At 44.1% G+C, this 17,178-nt stretch overlaps 1 protein-coding gene across 10 annotated transcripts in view; it reads left to right on the top strand.

Moving 5' to 3' along the window:
* RGS6 (regulator of G protein signaling 6) overlaps nt 1-17,178 on the top strand; it is a 289,988-nt gene that overhangs the window by 231,899 nt on the left and 40,911 nt on the right. For 8 of the 10 annotated variants that reach the window (XR_013228421.1, XR_013228422.1, XM_077322670.1 and 5 more), the window contains one exon: nt 290-476. Coding sequence is in view for 6 of the 10 variants with exons in the window: in XM_077322670.1 (XP_077178785.1) it covers nt 290-476 (187 nt within the window). In the remaining 4 variants the exon portion in view is untranslated. The remainder of the gene's footprint in view (nt 1-289; nt 477-17,178) is intronic. The other 2 variants (XR_013228423.1, XR_013228424.1) reach the window with 1 other exon arrangement.

Here is a 17,178-nt window from a genome sequence, read left to right on the forward strand (position 1 = left end):
CTGAATTTTACACTTTTAAATTCTTAATAACTGTTTTAATAAATTGTATATGTTGAGCTGGCTTGCTGGGCGGGTGGTATAAAAATCAAATAAATAAATGAATCTATTTGCTTTTAATGCAGTTGAAATATTAATTGTCCAAAATGTCATTGTCCAGATGTGCCACCCATAGGTGAGCTCCACTTCATTTACGTTGCAGCAGAGATAAGACTAGGAATAATTTTTGCTTTGGTGACTCACATTTCTGAGATTTCCCTCATCCCCCTTTCTTTTCTCTCCCTGAATACAGGTTTTGGTTGGCTGTCCAAGATCTCAAAAAGCAACCATTGTTGGATGTAGCAACCAGAGTGGAAGATATCTGGCAAGAGTTCCTTGCTCCCGGGGCCCAGAGTGCCATCAACCTGGACTCTCACAGCTATGAGATAACAAGCCAAAATGTCAAAGACCCAGGGAGGTACACTTATGAAGATGCACAGGTTCGGATTTGGGTGTCATTCCTAATAGTGCGATAGAACAGAAGAGGGAATGGGGATTTTTGGTTTCAAATTGAGCAAGAGCTACTTCTTTAAAATGCCCTTCTGTTTGGCCTGTTGATTCATACTATGGAGAACTATTAATCTGTAGTTGGCAGCAGAAGTATCAGGGTAGGATTACACTTCACAATTATCCCCAGAGCTATTTAGAGCTATTAACCAACATAATTAATTGCTAAAATTAAAAAAAAAAACGTTGTGTTGAACCTTTCAAGTAACTGGTCTGAACTTACTACATTGTTCTGCAGGACAAGAAGATGCTGCTAGTAGCCCTCACACACACACAATCACGCACACATACCACCAACACCACTGGATGGCCTCTTTTCATTGGGTGCATAATATCATCCACTGATTCTCCAAGAGAAATAAGTAAAAGCATTGAACTAGAGTTTTCTTGATTCAGCGGTATTTCTTGAAACCATTTTTTTAATAACACTTAACAGCAGCAGCTCTGAATTTCTGGGAGAATCCAACTCCTGCTTCATGGTGTCACTAATTCAGTCTGTTTCTAACACTAGTATTGGGCTGCTTGTGCTCTAACTTGTTTAATCTGGAACAGACATCCTTAGTTCATTCTGCTTTTACAGTCTAGGGGCCATTTTCAACCTACTGCATTCCAGATTTTTTTTCCTATGTTGCTTTCCCCATCTTTTTGAGAACCGATTTGTGGTGATTTTTTTTAATCAAAAAGTATTTATAGTCCTAGTAGCATCATGCTGATTGACAAAATGCTATTGAGGATTTCCAGGTCTACTCTCCTCATTCCTTTTCATTTGCTTCTGTTTCTCAGCTTTATTGTTTTGCTTTGTTTTTCACTGCATGGCTGTTCCCAGGAATGGTTGCATGTCCCTTAGGCATGTCTCCCTGTAATTGTGGCCTCCTTTCCAATCTCAGCCCAAATCCATACTAAAATAACATGAGTATGAGGATACTACCTTCCTTCCATTGCCTTTCCTAAACTAAAGTAGCTACCAGTGTAAGTTCTATAAATCTATGTAGTAACCAACACAATGACTATAAGGGCTCTTTGACAAAGTGATAAGGTACTTCTACATGTTTGGAGAGAGCCTCTTGTGGCGCAGAGTGGTAAGGCAGCCGCCTGAAAGCTTTGCCCATGAGGTTGGGAGTTCGATCCCAGCAGCCGGCTCAAGGTTGACTCAGCCTTCCATCCTTCCAAGGTCGGTAAAATGAGTACCTAGCTTGCTGCTGGGGGGTAAACGGTAATGACTGGGGAAGGCACTGGCAAACCACCCCGTATTGAGTCTGCCATGAAAACGCTAGAGGGCGTCACCCCAAGGGTCAGACATGACTCGGTGCTTGCACAGGGGATACCTTTACCTTTACCTTTTTACATGTTTGGAAGGAACACTGAGACTTCAGATAAAGTCTGTTCAGAGGCATAATTTAAATCTCTGGGCTGGGGGTGTAGCTAATCTCACATATTCAAAATAACACCAATACGAACTCAGTGTTGCTATGCAGTAATAGAAGCACATAAATTACAGCAATCTGAGGAAAGTGAGAGGCTAAAGAAATAGAGACAGCTATAGCTACCAATTACTGTAGATATAAGAGATCTGAGACCAAGTATCTGTGCAGCCAACAACTCAGAAAAAACACCTGAATGAGTACCAGTGGATATTCTGCCACTCACAAAATAGGAGCAGCCCAGTGCAGGAAAATGTTTGCATTGCTAGAATCCAACAAAATATTCCAAGGAAGGATTCCCACAAAATCCAAAGAGGAAAAGAGAAACAGAAATAGTTAATAGTAATGTAATAGCCTTTTGGTACTGTCCATAGAGTTTCTGCTCTTTAGAAGGCCAGATCCTGAAGATGAAGCTCAAATACTTTGGCCACCTCATGAGAAGGAAGGACTCCCTGGAAAAGAGCCTAATGCTGGGAGCGATTGAGGGCAAAAGAAGAAGGGGACAACAAAGGATAAGGTGGCTGGATGGAGTCACTGAAGCAGTCGGTGCAAAATGGACTTCGGGGAATGGTAGAGGACAGGAAGGCCTGGAGGATCATTGTCCATGGGGTCGCGATGGGTCGGACACCACAACTAATAACAACAATGTAATACCATGTCCACAAGAAGCATCTAGCCACATACTCTCTGGTGCAGAATCAGATTCAGGACAATTATACAGCCATCTCTAAAGGAAATATTATTTTTGTTTTCCAGGCTTGGAAAGAGGAAGTAGGCTAGGTGGGGGAATCAGGTGGGAACCTGACTGGACAAAAGGGAGGAGCAGGTATTTCTGGTTCTAATTCAAAATAAGGTAAAGAAGGAGGGATTTCTAGTATGGATGTTTATGGGGGAAGGGAGTGTTTGGAAGCAAGCTTTACCTGAGCTGTAAGGTATGTTTTGGAGGGCAAATCTAATAGTGTAAATTAAATTGTAGTGAGAGGCAAGTCCATGGCAAGAGAACTTAAAAAAAAAATCCTGATGTGTTAAGAGAGCCAGCGTAGTATAGTGGTTAAGAGCAGTGGCCTGTTATCTGGATTTGATTCCCCACTCATCCACATGGGTGACCTTAGGCTAGTCACAGTTCTCTTAGGGCTGTTCTTACACAGCACTTCTGTTAGAGCTCTCTCAGCTCCACCTACCAAACAGGGTGTCTGTCATGGGGAGAGGAAGGGAAAAGGTGTTAGTAAAAGTGGGGTATAAAAAACCAACTCTTCTGAATACAGCAGGCTCCCTTTGTAACCAAATGTCTAATAATTCACCAAGAGCTAAACTGCACGTTAATATTTTTTCTAATTGGATCCACATTCCCTAGGTGCAACTCATCTTCTTCGTAGTCACCCAGCAGCTGTGGGAAAAGGCATTTTTAAAGTCCCCTGTTTCCTGACTGGTATCCAGACAACAGTGCAAGGAGGAAAGGGGGTTCCTACCTTCCCCCCATACTGTTTCCCTGAGCCAAAACAGCTGGAGGGGGGAGTAATTTGTCTATCTTTGGAACTGCTTATGGAGTATTCAATTGGAGGACACCTCCAAAGTTTGGCAAACTTCTTCCCCAGCCCAAGCCATTCTGGTTCAGCAGGGAGATAGGAATCCCTCCTTCCTCCAGGCCATCAGTCTGAGTCCAGTCAGGCTCTTGAGAACTTTAGAAATCCCTTTCCCCACAGTTGCTATGGAACTATATGGAAAGCAAAGAGGATGAGTTTAATTACTACCTTTCTCATTGCATTCATAGGCAGGGTTGCTAGCTCTGGGTTGGGAAATACTTAGAAACTTTGAGGGTGGAGATGGGATTTGAGGCGGGGAGTGACCTCAGTGGAATATAATGCAATGAAGTCCAACCTCCAAAGCAACCATTTTCTCCAGGGGAACTGATCCCTTTAGTGTGGAAATGAGCTATAATTCCAGGTGATCCCCAAGTTCCCTGGGAACTAGCATTCCTGCTCATAGAGATTCATGATTAATTCTCGTTTTTTAGATTATCATATATAGAAGAAAGAGCCTCTTGTGGCGCAGAGTGGTAAGGCAGCCATCTGAAAGCTTTGCCCATGAGGCTGGGAGTTCAATCCCAGCAGCCGGCTCAAGGTTGACTCAGCCTTCCATCCTTCCGAGGTCGGTAAAATGAGTACCCAGCTTGCTGGGGGGTAAACGGTAATGACTGGGGAAGGCACTGGCAAACCACCCCGTATTGAGTCTGCCATGAAAACGCTGGAGGGCGTCACCCCAAGGGTCAGACATGACTCGAGTGCTTGCACAGGGGATACCTTTACCTTTACCTTATATAGAAGAAGAGAGCCTCTTATGGTGCAGAGTGGTAAGGCAGCAGACATGCAGTCTGAAGCTCTGTTCATGAGGCTGGAAGTTTGATCCCAGCAGCCGGCTCAAGGTTGACTCAGCCTTCCATCCTTCCGAGGTTGGTAAAATGAGTACCCAGCTTGCTGGGGGGGGGGACGGTAATGACTGGGGAAGGCACTGGCAAACCACCCCGTATTGAGTCTGCCATGAAAACACTAGAGGGCATCACCCCAAGAGTCAGACATGACTCGGTGCTTGCACAGGGGATACCTTTACCTTTACCTTTATATAGAAGAAGAGTTGGTTCTTATATGCAGTTTTTCTCTACCTGAAGGAATCTCAAAGCGGCTTACATTTGTGTTCCCTTTCCTCTCCCCACAACAGACACCCTTTGAGGCAGGTGAGGCTGAGAGAGCCCCAATATTACTGCTCAGTCAGAACACCTTTATCAGTGCTGAGTGCTGTGAGGAGCCCAAGGTCACTCAACTGGCTGCATGGTGGGGAACGGGAAATCAAATCCAGCTTGCCACATTAGAAGTCCGCACACCTGACCACTACACCAAGCGGGCTCTCACAATATACACAATTATACATGAAAATTAAAAAATGAGTAGTTTCTTTACCTGCAAAGGGAAAAGCAGTAATTAATGCATCATCTCGAACAGCAAAGAGTGTAATAAAAATCTAATATAACTGTTGTAGCAAGAGGTAAGTTCTTTGCTGAAGAAGACTTAGAGATCTGGAAGTCCCTGGGTTTTTTTTGGTTTTTTTTAATGGCTCCTCTCCATCTCTATTCTGTTTTGTGTGTGTGTGTGTGTGTTTTGTCTACTTATATCGAGTGTTCTTGTGGGCAAAAGCTTTCTCCCTTTTCCAGCTCAAAGCAGCAACAATGGTGGAGGCAGAGAGGAGCAAAGGAAGAGATGGGGGAGAAGGTTGGCAGTCATTCTTCTCCCTTAATAAAACAGTAGGAAGGTCTCCATTGTGTTGCTTTTCTTGTCAGCATCTACAGTCTAAGTCTGGTTCCTTCCTTTTCCAAAGCCAAAACAGTTTAAGGGGAGAAGTGGATGCAGGAGAGCTCAGCATTTGAGGAGACAAGGTTGTTCCACTGAAGATGGGTGCTGAGGAAGATGAGAAGTTTGAAAGCAGTGTTGGCTAGAATGCTTTTTTAGGTATATGGAGGAAATGGAACCTCCAACCTGGATGTCCAATGAAAGCCTAGTTTGTCCTAGAGTTGTTTAAAAATAAGAGAAAGTGAGTACCAATCCCCCTCAGTCACAGTGACTTAGTGGAGAGAAGAGTGTGGTTTTTATGTAGACATTTTTCTTCAGCTACAGAGGAATTATGACAATCTCTGTTTTTAGGCCCAGAAGTCAGCTACTGAAGCAGACTCCTGGGCTTGGTTCGAGCCTGTTAATTTTCACTGGCAGTGCTTCTTGCATTGGCCAGATAATCCCAGGTGGAAAATATGTTATGTTCCTTGAGTAAAGAATGAACCTTAAGATAGGTGGAAAGGAAAACAATAATGTTTGAGAGAGGAGGCAGCAAGAGATACTAGTGGTAGTGTATGGTAACGAGGCTGAGATTTGGCACTGAAAACAGATTTCCACGGTGAGACTTGGCATGACCTAGCTTAAATTAAGCCCTGCGTGCCCACAAGAGTTTGCACACATTGCATTCTAGTCCATCAGCAAGGCATAATTAACTAAATGAAAACACTGGTGTGGTAGGGAAGATATGCAAAGAAGGAAAGAGGATAAACAAAATGAATTTTCTTAGATGGGTCAAAATGTTTTGATGGTATTTTTGTTGGTTTTTAAAGCTAGATCTCCAGAGAAGTGGTCTTAAGCTCTCTGCAGACAAGTATAGAATTTATCTGCAGAGGAAGATTCTAGGGTTGCCAGCTCTGGGTTGAGAAGTACCTAGAGATTTTGAGGTTGGAGCCAGTAGTGGGCAGGATTTGGGGCAGGGAGGGTGCTCAGTGTTGTATAATGCTATGGAATCCATCCTTCAAAGTAGTTATTTTCTCCAGGGGAACTGTAATTCCAGGGGATCCCCAGATCCCACCTGGGAACTGGCATACCTAAAAGATTCTGCCCATTGTGGAGGATAGGTATCTCAGCAGCTATTGGTCATGATACCTGAATACTATTTCCAAGTTTAGAGGCAGTACACCACCAAATGCCAATTGCTGGTGGCTACAGTCGAGTAAGACCATAGTTGGTATCTGCTCTAGAATATTCTTCTGACAGTGAGCCTGTCTGATGCCTCCACATTGGGTATCCAATTTTAACAGGGCCTAAACATGTAAAGCCGCAAGCAAAAAGGACCAGACCTCACAGCACTCAGTAGTGTCAGATGCACATATTGTACATACAGTATTTGCTGGCGTATAAGACTACTTTCCCCCCTGAAAAACATGCCTCCAAGTGGGGGGGGGGTCGTCCTATACGCCGGGTGCACTTCAGTTGTTATAGACATAGGTGCCCATAGTGGCCCATAGTACTGTAATGTAATGTAACAAACTCTATATTCTGAGTGGAAATGTTGGGGGGTCGTCTTATACGCCCAGTCATCGTATACGCCGGCAAATACGGTAGTCTGTTGCAGTGTCAACTTTTGGACATCTATGCTGGCATGGTGTCTCATGCACAGCAAGCTGAGAGAAAAAGATCAACAAAAAGAGCAGAGCAGGGCGGGGGGGGGGGAGGCAAAGGTAGAGCACAGGCAAGCACAGCCATAGAACTCCAAATACAAACTCTGTTGGCCACCCTGCTAGCCACTTCTTCTTCCACCTCTCTAGAGGAGCTGCTGAAGCTAATAGTTTTAAGGACTTGTCTTTGCCCTAGTTCCAACTAAGATTGCATTTCAGGGTATTTGGGAAGGGTGAGGAGTGATTGCTGACAGTGGATGGAAATGCAGACTCACCATTTAATGACAACTGATACTATTTATACTCTGCTGATGATAATGACAGCCTTTGTTGGGCAACTGACCCCCCCCCCCCCCAATATCAGTCCCCTTACTTCAGTAGGCATTGTGTGTAGAAACACATAAGGAGCCAGATGGTTTTTATATATATAGGCAATAAAACAGGATTTCCCCAAAATACATAAGCAAGAAATGCATCATTTAACATGTTGATCTGCACAGTCATTCAGAGGCAGTGTTCTGTGGTTTTATGGTATTCAATCCATCTCCTTAGCGGGCTTAAAACAGCACACCCAGTCATTACAAGTCCCCCCATTCTGATAAACAGACATACGGCGAGCCCAGATGGCATATCGTTTCTGAGAATTACACCACAGCTAAAGCACACCCACCCACAGTGAGGTTTTGCCCTGGCTTTCATGGAATACGTATCCACATATATATTTTGCATGTGTTTTTCACTTGAGACACCTCTAAGACTTGACCCAATATATCATAGCTTTGACACTTTCTGGAATGTGGCTTACTGTACTGACAAGTTACGTTTGCTATTGTAGCCTGTTTGAATAAAGCCACATCCTGTCCCTCTGCTCTCTTTCTTGAGTGCCAAAGCTCTAATCTACAACAACAACAAAAATTGCCATATTTTCACTGCAAATTTAATTTTGAGGACAACATGCTTTTCACAAAGAAGAATGCTTTGGGAACGTAGCCATGTGGCCATTATAGGCCAGAGTCTTAGATAGTAAGACTACCAAGTCAAACTTTAAAATAAAAACAGAACAGACATTAAATAATATGAAGCCACACACAAGAGTCATGACCTTCTGTTTTACAGGCTGTAACCCTCTAATACTTGACTGAAGAAAATAGGGGCATCTCTATTCCCACCCCAGTGATTGCGGACTGTGACCCTCTGCCCTCCTCTGTTCTACATTGCTAAAGCATCTTTCCTTCCTCAGTTTAGGGGGACTGCAGCTGTGGACAGGCCCTGAATAGAGCTGCAGCACAAGGGCAGGATTTTATTCTTTGTCCTGTATCACTTTCCCAAGCAGAATCACAGATGAAGAATGGGCTATTATGGCCCCTTATGAAGGGGTGCTAGGTGCAATCTGGGAAATTCCTGGAGATTTGGGGACAGTGCCTATGCAGGGGGGAACTTGGGGAGGGATTCACCTAGAATCTGGCATGTAACAGTCGGCTACTAGCGCCCTATCTGTCCTCCGAACACCTGGCCACAGTGATCCATGCGACGGTCACCTCTAGACTAGATTTCTGTAACTCGCTCTACACCGGCCTGCCTCTGGGCTTGATCCGGAAACTGCAACTCGTCCAAAATGCGGCTGCTAGAGTCCTCACAGCTACACTATGGAGGGCTCACATCCAGCCAGTTCTGAGGCAGCTGCATTGGTTACCGGTCGCCTTCCGGATCAGGTTCAAGGTTTTGGTTTTGACCTTCAAGGCCATCCGTGGTCTAGGCCCAGCATATATGAGGGACCGCCTTTCGCCCTATATCCCCCGCAGGGCTTTACACTCTGCGGGGGCTAACCTACTGGTCGTTCCCGGCCCCAAGGAAGCCCGCCTGGCCTCGACTAGGGCCAGGGCCTTTTCGGTCCTGGCCCCAACCTGGTGGAATGAGCTCCCGGAAGAGCTGAGGGCCCTGCGGGAATTACCAGCATTCCACAGGGCCTGTAAGACGGAGCTCTTCCGCCAGGCTTATAACTGAGGCCGGGCGGAAAGAAGATCAGCCCCCCCTCACAAACTGGCGGTAGAGAGCGTCACCCCCCTCCGTAGTTGAGGATGCGGAGAGCAAATGTGTAGATTACGCCATCGCTGTTGCCATTACTGTAAATTATCGGTTTTTATTGTCATTTTATGGTTTTAGGGGACGGGGTTATGTAAGCCGCCTCGAGCCTTCGGGGGGAGGCGGGGTATAAATATAAATATAAATATAATAATAATAACAACAACAACAACAACAACAACAACAACTGAGTTTGCCTTTTGACACAGCCATTTTCTCCAGGGAACAAATCTTTGTTGTCTGACAGTTGTGGTTCTGAGAGAACTCCAGGCCTCACCTGAAGGTTGGCAACCTTCATCAGCTCAAATGGGCCACTGCATGAAGACCTAATTCAAATATGTCTAGATTCTGGACTCTTTGATTTGATTACCATTCTCACTGCATGGTATTATTGGTTCACATCCCTCTTGTGTTGTAATTAGGGAGGCCTGGCTAATGTCTTAAGCCCCTAGTTGCATACAAAATAGGAAGTAGCCTTAGACCATTAGTCCATCTAGCTCACTATTGTATGCTCAGAGCTTTCCAGGGTCTCGGAGATGAAAACTTTCCTAATTACCAAGTGCCAAGAATAGAACCTCGAACCTTCTACATGCAGAATATATGTTCTAACTACTGAGCCGAGTTTGATTTCCCACTCCCCCACATGCAGCCAGCTGGGTGACCTTGGTCTCATCAAAGCTGTTCTGAACGAGCAGTAATATCAGGGCTCTCTCAGCCTCACCTCCCTCACAGGGAGGTCAGTTGTGGGGAGAGGAAAGGGAAAGAGATTGTAAGTCGCTTTGAGACTCCTGAAGACAAAAGCAGCATATAAAAACCAATGCTTCTTCTTCTTCATTAAGGATTAGTGCAGGGGTGGGCAAACTATAGCCCTCCAAATGTCCATGGACTACAATTCCCATGAGCCCCTGCTAGCGAATGGGAATTGTAGTCCATGGACATCTGGAGGGCCACAGTTTGCCCACCCCTGGAATAATGTTATAGATAGGGCATGGGCAAAATGTACTTCTATGACGTATTACTTATTAGAGCATATTTAAAACCGAAAGTGGTCTTGGTATCATTGCAATCAAGGAGTGTGGATGTTTGATCCAAAGAACCACGTCAGGTGCATTTACAGTTATTCAAAGACTTTTTCAATAGCCCTAGTATGTGCAGGAACATAATGTGGGCATGGAAGGATTTCAGAAAATACTGTATGGCCAGGAAACCTGCACTCCCTGAAAAATCTATTGAGGCCTGCACCTCTTGCGACCAGGCAGGCCAGTTGCCCATTTCTTTTGGGCATTCTGCCATCAGCTGGGTCTGGGCCCTTCCACCTGCCCTTTCCTGCAGGCTGCTGGGAGAACTTGAAGGGGGTGAAAATACCACTGTGTGATGTATTGACATCGCATCCAAAAGAAAACCCACATGTAACAGAAATGTGTCTGCTGATACTCTTGTAATACCATAGAGTTTTCACAGTGTCAGTTGAAGAAGAAGAATTGGTTCTTATATGCCACTTTTCTCTACCAGGAGAGTCAAAGCGGCTTACAATTGCCTTCCCTTTCTTCTCCCCACAAAAGACACCTGGTGAGGGAGGTGAGGCTGAGAAAGTGTTGACATTACTGCTCTGTGAGAACAGCTCTATCAGGGCTGTGATGAGCCCAAGGTCACTCAGCTGGCTGCACGTGGGGAATCAAACCGGGCTCGCCAGATTAAAAGTTTGTGCTCCTAACCACTACACCAAGCATTAACATCCTGTCCAGTTTTTTGGCGAGATGTGATTTTGACATGTTACAAGATGTCCCTTGCCCTGTGCTGAAAGCTCCTGAAGATGTTAGGGAGTGGTCTACCGGCAATTCACCAAGTTGAATGCAGCTCACCAGCCATTGTTTTTACAGTAAATGCAGCAAATGTAAGAGGCTTACTGAGCTCATGGTGGGAAAGAATGCATTGCTGAAGGAGGGAATCACGTGTGGTTTGGTGGATCTCAGTTTTGCATCATGACCTTTTAAAAGAGCTTTTTATGAAAAGCAGGGAAATTGTTTTTCAGTTGGTATCTTCCGGGAAGGGGGATTCTGGATTTTAACACTGAGAGTATGAATTTTGTTTTTGTTGCTGAGCTCTACTGAATGCCAGGTACCGGGGAGTGAGATAAAATTTTGCTGTTCTAAATGGCTCAGCAGTTCCCAGCCACCTTGTCTGCTATTCCCAAGGTCCTGGCTGGCTGGCTGGCTGCCACCTTGTGACCCAGCCAGGGTCATTGTTTTCTTGACTGCTTTGGGGGAGAGAGACTTAAGATCTTCTTGCACCACATTGATTTGAAGCAGGTGCCTTATCATGACAGCCTCCATCTTACCCCACCTCCCACGTTCCCATCTGGATTTCAGTGCTGTTGTTTTTTAGTGTGTTCCTTTCCATTTGTGTCAAGGAAATTTACAGAGCTTGCCCTTCATTTCTTTCCAAAGGCATGGCATGTGCCAGGGGAAGGAGGCAGAATTTTTACTCCCCACTCTTCAGTTGTCAGCCTTGGCTAGAGTGTGATTTCCTCTCAGAATTTTCTAATTGATAAACTTTATTTTTTTCCTTTGTTCATCTGCAGCACTACTAACCCTTTCCCTGCCAGTTCTTCTGATAAATGCAGCCATATGTCCATGGCTGCCAACTGGCCATTTACAAAACACAGCATGCATTTCTACAGTAGCTGATGGTCAATTTGTATGTTAGCACTTGTGTGAATGTTTTCCCAGTGGCTTTTTAAATACCCAAAGCAACCACGGAAAGATACTGTTTAGATTGGAAATTTGGGGACCGGAGAGGAGAATGCTTATTGCTTTCCCTGTGTAGTCCTTTCTTTTCTTATCAGAATTACCCCCTTGGAGCTGGTTTTTGCCCCATGGAGGAAAAGATAAAGGAGAGGAAAAGATAAAAAGTATCTGTATCTTTTCCCCTGTGGGATAAAAAATAAGCTCAAAGGTACCCTTTTAATAAGAAAAATCACCTGCAGGGAGAAAAATAAGCACACACAAGCTTCTCCTCAAGACTGCATCTCCCCACAGCTACTTGAGACCTTTTTTAAACAGCCCCAGGGGAAACATTCATAACACTGAATGTCACCTGTATTGTGACTCGAAGAGATATATCTTTCATGCAGTATCCCATTTCTAACAAGGATTTTATCCTTTCATTGAAAGTCAATTAAGGGCTGGCAAAAAAGTGCATGTCTTCATACAGTGCATAATTAAATCAGGGGAAGGAAGTTCCAGCAAACAAAGAAAGGAGAGAGAGACAGAGACGCTGACTGAACTTAGTCCTATGTGTTGCGAGCATGCCAAGTCCCATTGGCACCACCAGCATTTCACGATTTGCTTTGGAGCTGGCTGGCAGCTGTGCAGATCCCTGAGGTGATAATGAGGATCAACTTCCCACCACATGGCCAGCTCCAGCAGTGTTGCCAGCACCTCCGAGACTCACCTTGGTTCCTGGGGCAGAGAACTGGCCCTGCATGCAAAGCAAAATGGCAGAACAGGCTGGTGTTAGCACACGGACCACAGGTTTGCCTGTCTGACAAGGAATTCACTAGCTAAAGTTGAGGTAAAAGCCAACAGTTGAAAGTATTTTAAAGCCAGACTGTATACCTTTGTGGAGGCTGATTATAACAATGGGTTACAACAGTAGCTAAAAGGAATCTCCAAGTACAGTGACAATACACCACCTAGCACCACCTGCTAGGCACACACCACAGAAGAAGGCCTTTACCTACATGTCCTGCTTGTGAACACTTGATTGCTAAATTAGAGCAAGGTAGCTTTTAAGGGCTAAACTACCAAAGATAGAGGCAGCCACTTTCTTTACATATCTATCCCAGGGAAAGGGGTGTCATGCCACGAAAGGAACACATGTTTGCAAGGACCTGAAAACTCTGAGGAGACGGAGCCTCGGTTTGGTGGCAATATTTTGCATCAAAAGGATCCCAGGATCAATCCATGGCATCTCCAGGTGAAGGTTCTCATGTAGCAGATGCTAGAAAAGTATCCTCCGCTTGAGGCCCTATAGAGCCCCTCAAAGGAGATGCTATTGAATTAACTAGAGCAGTAGTCTGACAGTATAAGGTAGCTTCATATGTCCCTGCTTTAGCTTGCTGCACTCCCATCCTTTGGGTACTTTTCTCCCCTGCCTGACTCCAGTAGCAGAAATGAAATGGGCTGGGGAGAAAAGTACATGAAGCAACAGAGACCAGGGTGGTGGTGTTGGACAGGTTCAGTTCCTCCCAATCTATAGATCGTAAGAATTAGACCCAGGTTACTTCAGAAATATGAAAAACATCTTTTTTTTTGGGGGGGGGGAGGTGAGAATCCAGTAATGCATGTACATATGTTGCCGCCACACCCTTAAAACCAGCTCCCACCTCAGATTGCCTAACAACCCAGAATCAACCAAGGGAAGGAAAATATTGATGGAGGGGAAATTGGACGGGGTGGGCATGGAGAACTAGATGACTGGGTAGGCTGAAGAAATGGGAGAGAAACTAATCGGTAGGTACAAGAGGGGGGGCATTGTAGGGTGGGATTTTCCCCATGAGTCTTCCTCTTCCTCTTATGTTTTTATGTTGTGGGTAGCCATGTTGCTCTGAAGCAGCACAACAAAACAGAATCAGAGTCCAACGGCACCTTAAAGACCAACAAAGATTTATTCAAGGCATGAACGTTCGAGTGCACTTGAATAAATCTTTGTTGGTCTTAAAGGCGCCACTGGACTCTGATTTTGTTTTGTTTGTATGTTGTGATAGTGTTCTGAGCAAAGCAGGTAGTCCACAGATTAATATTCTCCCCTTAGAGGTTTTTAATGGTACAAAAACTGCTGGAGATATCCCTGGTTTAAAATTCTTTAAACCTTGTCCATGATGCATGGAAAATAGAACATGTGTTCAAAACCTAGTACACCATACAGGGGGGAAAAGAATGGGACACATAGCATTGCCAATTTTTTTGACTGGCCCTGTTCCTGGACCTGCCTTATGCTCAGAGGTAGAAGAAAATTTTCCCATCCTGGTGCTGGGATTCCAGGAAAAGGGGAAGGCAGACCAGGTGGACTTCATTACCTTTCAGCAGAAACAGATGTAACCTTCCATAGTGATAGAGTCCCTGTAAGGTCTGGAAAGGTCAGACCCCTTAATATTTTTAGGGGCCCTCTCACCCCTTCAGGAACTCTGACTGGTATTTTCTCTGTCAAAAAAGGAGCAAGAGAGGGGAAATATCCCTTCTGTTTCACTCAGATTGTTGTTTAAAGCACAGTGCCCTGGAGGCAAAATATAAAGAAATTCTTCCCAGGAGCCATGAAGAAGAAAGCTCCTAAAGAATTTTTCCTGAAACATTCAGGGGAAAATGAATTTATAAGATTTAAAAGAAATTTAAGGGGAGGAAGATATGGAATTTACTGCAGAAAATGTTTTCAGCTTTTAATGGATTTTCACAGATGGATTCACACATCTAGTTTATTGTAGATTAGTGATCTTTGTGTTTATTTAAAAGGTTGGATAAATTCCTGGACAACAGATCATCAGTGGCCAGTAGCCATGACAGCTTAAATGAAAACTCTGTTTTCAGAGACAGGACATCTCTGATTTGTGCATACATTGTATTTTAGCCTCGTTTACAGACTTTGCAAGGGCATCTGGCTAGACTAGATGAACCTTTGATCTGATGCAATTTTGTCATCTTTTGTGAAAGATGATACATTTTCATGGCTGCAACCTGCTGCAAGAGGCGTTTCAAGATCAATGGGGCCCTTCTCTGAATTGTTTAAGAAGAAGATAAACTAAAAGGGGACACTTAATGGAGGGGGTTTAAGTGTAACAAATGAAGACTATATTTTATTGTTCTTTGTATTAACAATTTATACTGTCTTATTTCTACATTTCTATCTTTATGAAATATATATAAAGATATATATATATAGACAGTTTTCCAATAGCAGCAGGATATAAATCTAAATAATAAAACAAAAAGAATAAGTATATATTGTGGTAACAAGTTTTCTTCCAAGACTCTTAGCATCAACCTTCTTTAACTTTGTATTTGAGGCTCCTAAAGAAATTGAACCCTATTGGGAGATACTAGAAATTTCCGTATGGACAGTGGTCAAAACTGCTGCACACTAGCTGTTATAATCAGTAGGAATAGCAGCCATTTTGTCACAATGGACTGTCACACTGTCCTTAGAAAGCTAGAGTCCAAGAAAATCATAGGAAATCCATCCTGGATTGTGTGGTGATCTCCATCTGCCAGGTTTTTAATCCAGTAACATGAAATTGTGTACAGAAGAAGAAGAAGAATGTGCTTACTGGGACAGGCCCTGTTGGAGAGTGGAAGCAGAGCAGATAATTGATTTCCATATAATTCACGATGATTCCTTTTCCTTGGCTTGGCTATTTTTTGTCCTTTTTGTCCTGGTAGTCACCCTTTAATTCCATTTCTCTTTATGGATTGTAAGCTCCATACATTTAGCAGATGCTGCTGTATCAGCAGATATTGCTGATATCTCCTTAGGGGGGGAAGTTTTAATCGGTATAATCAGTTACTGTAAGCAGTTCCTTGCCTCAGCGTGGATTCACTATGTAGAGAAGCCTAACGTTGCTGAAGCTATAATTCACATTGGAGCCTCTGTGGACAGCAGTGCTCTCAGGTGAACCCGTGGAGGCAATGCTGAACCAGTGACAGCTGGAAGGCTCTCTCTGCAGGCTGCAAAGGAGAGCACAGCTTCTCCAGGACAAGTTGCATGAAAATGAATTGCAGAATGATCACTGCAGAGCAATCGCTGCAGCATTCGTGCCAGCCCTTTGTTTGAGACCGAGCCCTAAAACCCTACAGTGAGAGAAGAGGCTGGCAAGCAGTGACTTGCTAACCCTCTTCTCCGTCCCTTTCTTTTATGAATGTGTTATGGACAGCTGCCCTTTTCAGACTTCATCCCCCTAATCCTGTGACCACAAATGCCGAATTAATGAATGAATGCATTCCATGTTACCTTCCCTACAGGAGCAATTGCTGTTTCTTCTGAAAGGGGAACATGTGAATATTCCATCTTGATACACAGTAGTATATGTGTCTCAGAGTTGGAGTATATGTGCCCAGCCTATTTCAAAACAAATAGCAATTGTCCTTATGGGGAGGATTGTATATAACATGTTTATCCTGTACGCGCAGCCAAAGGCAACAACTGAACAAGGTGAGTGTTAAAGCAACTACAGTGGGTCAGTTAACCCCCTACCCCTGGTGAAAATGATTTCACCAGTTGCCAGTCCTTAGATATGATATTTATAGAGCCAACTCATGTGCTATCTGTAATCATGAACCACACAGAACTACGTTATATGTAGGCCTGCACAAGCACTATGTAGTGAGGCAGCCATGAATGAATCCAGATTCCATATTGTCAGCTCAAAATTTACCCCATCCTTCCCCTAACATCTGCTTTTGTCCCCAAGAAGCAAAGGACAGGGCTATCTGAATTTTGAATGGATTCTGAGTGGACAAATGTTTGTGAAGAAACATTTCACAAATATTTGTCCCCCTCATCTGGACTGCTGTCCGGTCATTTTGAATTCACCCTTATAGCGCAATTTACCTGATAAAAGAGAGCCTTTGAGTGAAAGAATCATAGAATTCCCTGTTACATATAATTACACCCTGACAGCTAGGCCTCAGTTGGAAAAGCTCTGAAATTTAAAAATGCCAGCAGGTTGAGTGTCTGCCTTTTTTATTCCAGACCCTGGCTGTAGTACATTGCAAAATGTGTTTGATCACTGTAAACTGTGTAGACTAAGCTTGAGGTAGATTAAGAGTCCAGTCTCTTGGGCACTGAATATGATAACATTAGTAATCCCAGGTAAACAGGCATGGGGTTGCCTCTGAGTCAGTCTTATGTGGTAGAAATGCCAAGAACCCTGCGAGTCTTTGCCTCGCCCAAGCTGAACCATAAGGGAAGCACCATCATAGTTAAACATATCAATTGCAATCCAGCTATGGGGAGCTGTGCCATATTTTTGCTTGTGAAATCAACATGAAGGCTGTCAGGATGCTTAGTTTGTCAAGGCCAAGGATACCAGAGAGGACTGGGAGGCCCAAACAGCCCCAGGAAAGGGCTGTCCCCTCCTGCAGCCACTGCTTTCCTCCT

This window comes from Paroedura picta, chromosome 2 (assembly GCF_049243985.1).
Source record: "Paroedura picta isolate Pp20150507F chromosome 2, Ppicta_v3.0, whole genome shotgun sequence".
NCBI classification, from domain to species: domain Eukaryota; kingdom Metazoa; phylum Chordata; class Lepidosauria; order Squamata; family Gekkonidae; genus Paroedura; species Paroedura picta.